Consider the following 2,807-nt stretch of genomic DNA (forward strand, 5'->3'; position numbering starts at 1 on the left):
ACGGGCTGCGCTGCTGCCGGGCCCTGCCTGCCCCCCCCCGCACCGCCACCGGCCCCCCCGCCCACCCCCCGGGGCGCAGCACCCCCCGCAGCATCCCGGCACCCAACCCCAGCATTCCCAGGACTGCCCCAAGCACCCTGCAACAGCCCCCGGATTGCCCCAAGCGTCCCGGAGCATCACCCAGAGGGTCCTTGGCATCCACCCCGAGCATCCCTCGGATCGGTCCCGGCACCCCGAGCATCCCTCAGCTCCCCGCTGAGCATCCCTCGGATCGGTCCGGGCACTCAGAGCATTCCCGGCTCATCCCGAGCATCCCGGGCTCTCCCCGAGCATCCCCGGGCTCGCCTCGAGCATCCCCGGGCTCGCCCCGAGCGTCTCCCGCCTCGCCCCGGAGCGTCTCCCGCCTCATCCTGAGGATCTCCCGGCTCATTCCGAGCATCTCCCGGCTCTCCCCGAGCATTCCCGGCTCGTCCCAGCCCACCCCCCCCCCTGCTCCGGCCGTGTCTCCAGGGAAGATGCTCAACGTTATGGATTTCTCCTGCCCGGATCCGCTTTACTCCAAGTACGAGGAGAGCTGCGAGATGAAAACCGGAGAGCTGCAGGGCTTGGGGCAGCCTGAGCAGCAACTTCTGGCAGAGGCCGATTTCCTTGGAGGTAAGGATGGAGGGGGGGGAGGCAGCAGGGCAGGGATGAGGGACCCCGCTGGGAATGAACGCTGCAGTCAGAAATCGGGAATCTTCCCCTCCCCTGCCCCCAGCCCCGGGCTGTGCGTTCAACAGCCCCCTGCCAGCCCAGGGCGGGGGTCCTGCTGGAGAAGGGAGGTGAATCCCAGAGCTCCCCGTGCGGTTTCAGAGACGGAGACCTCGCAGTGACGCAACACCAGCCTCCCGCTGCTCTCCCGTATCCCGCCCCCCCAGCCCCGCAGCCTTCCATCCCTCTAACCACCGTCTCCTCTGTTTCCCAGGTGAGCTGGTGGGCGCCCCGGCGAGCGGTGGGGCCGTGGATTATTCCCTGCTGGGCAGCCAACCCTCCCCTTCCCTCAGCTACACCGGCAGCTTCTTCATCAAGGCGGTACCGGAGCACCCCCAGGACCAGGAATCCCTGTTCAACCTGATGTCGGGCATCCTGGGCATCTCCCCCTTCTCCTCCTCCTCCTCCTCCGACAGCCACCAGAGGCACCTGGATGCTCTTTACCCCTGTCCCGAGGTGGCTCAGGGCCAGCTGGACCTTTACCCCGCCTGCCAGCCCGAAATGAGCGGATCCACCCAGGCCCCCTTCCCGGAGCAGGGATACGGCGGATTCCCCGCGGCCGAGGGGGCTCAGCCCCTGCAGGCACAGCCCGCCTTGGGAAACACCTCCCAGTGCTTCTTCCAGCCCAAGCTCCTGGACAACAAGCAGGACATCAAGCTGTCCTCTGGCTCCCCCGCCCTGGACAAGTTCAAAGCCCCCTGCGCCCAGTGGGAGTCCCTCACCCAGCACCAGGCCTACTTGCCCGCCGGATACCCTTCTCCCGAAGCATTCCCAACCGGAGAGAGCAGCCAGGGGCTGTTCCACCCGCTGGGCTCCAAGATGGAGAGCATCCTGTCCGTGAGCTGCCAGTCGGAGCTGGGCAGCCTGGCGGAGGACGCCGCCTGCTTCGGAGCCCATCTGGGGTTCGGCTGCGAGCCAGAGAACTTCCCGGCCCGCGGGGACTTCGCCGACGCCAAGATCCACAACGTCCCCCCTCCGCTGATGCCGGAATTCGAGGCCGCCTTGGCCCAGCCCGAGGTGCTGCCGGGGCTGATGAGCTCGGCCGAGCTCCTCCACCCTCACCCCTCGCCCTCCGTGCCCCCCGCGGACTTTTTGGGCCACGCCGCCTCCTCCTCGCTCCCTTCCCTGCTTCCCGCCAACCCTCCCGCCTCGGCCCAGGAGCCCAAGAGGAAAACCCGGCGCTCCAAGTGCTCCTCCAAGTGCTTCTGCCCCAAGCCCCACGAGAAGGCCTTCGCCTGCCCCGTGGAGAGCTGCGTGCGCAGCTTCGCCCGCTCCGACGAGCTCAACCGCCACCTGCGCATCCACACGGGCCACAAGCCCTTCCAGTGCCGCATCTGCCTGCGCAACTTCAGCCGCAGCGACCACCTCACCACCCACATCCGCACCCACACGGGCGAGAAGCCCTTCTCCTGCGACACCTGCGGGCGCCGCTTCGCCCGCTCCGACGAGAAGAAGCGCCACAGCAAGGTGCACCTGAAGCAGAAGGCCCGGACCGAGGAGAAGCTCAAGGGCCTGGGGTTCTTCTCCGTGGGCCTCTCCTTCGGGACACTGTGAGGCCTCCCCCGTGAGCGCCGGGACGCGCGGCGTTTCCCCAGGTTCCCCCCGAGCGTCTCCACGGGAGAGCCGGGGGTGGGAATTCCCTCCCGGAGAGGAGGCGAGGATGAGCCGTGCCCGGGAAGGAGAAGGGCACGCGGGGGAAGGCGGAGGTTGGGATGCGGAGCCGTCTCCAAATCCCGTGTTTGCAGCTCCCGTTCCGAGGAGGGGGAAAGGAAAGGAAAGAAAAAAAAAAAACACGGACAGAAAGAAATGCATGGAGAGGTGGGGTTTTTTTTTAATCCCCAAACGTGCAGACACTCGGTGTTTGTAGCCGTGGTTTCCCCTGCCAGGACTTCGCAGGATGTTCCCGACCGGAGATTTCCGGATGGCACAGTCGGAGCCGTGGCTGCACCGGGTCCTTTCTCCCCAGGGAGAGAGATGCCACCAGGCTCTGGCAACTGGTGCCTAACAGGCCCTTTGGAAAGGTGATACCATTATTATTATTATTATTATTATTATTA

General features: G+C 66.2%; 1 protein-coding gene across 1 annotated transcript; it reads left to right on the top strand.

Annotated features, from left to right (window-relative positions):
- Positions 1 to 116: 116 nt before the first annotated feature.
- Positions 117 to 2,450, top strand: EGR4 (early growth response 4). Its single transcript, XM_027909502.1, has 2 exons — positions 117 to 654; positions 965 to 2,450. Exons 1-2 carry the CDS (start codon positions 516 to 518, stop codon positions 2,302 to 2,304), a joined length of 1,479 nt encoding a protein of 492 aa, XP_027765303.1. The 5' UTR covers positions 117 to 515; the 3' UTR covers positions 2,305 to 2,450.
- The last annotated feature ends 357 nt before the right edge of the window (positions 2,451 to 2,807 follow it).

The sequence above is a fragment of the Empidonax traillii genome, unplaced genomic scaffold (assembly GCF_003031625.1).
Source record: "Empidonax traillii isolate 1590-97213 ecotype Southwest subspecies unplaced genomic scaffold, ASM303162v1 scaffold2180:size94112, whole genome shotgun sequence".
In the NCBI taxonomy this organism is placed as follows: domain Eukaryota; kingdom Metazoa; phylum Chordata; class Aves; order Passeriformes; family Tyrannidae; genus Empidonax; species Empidonax traillii.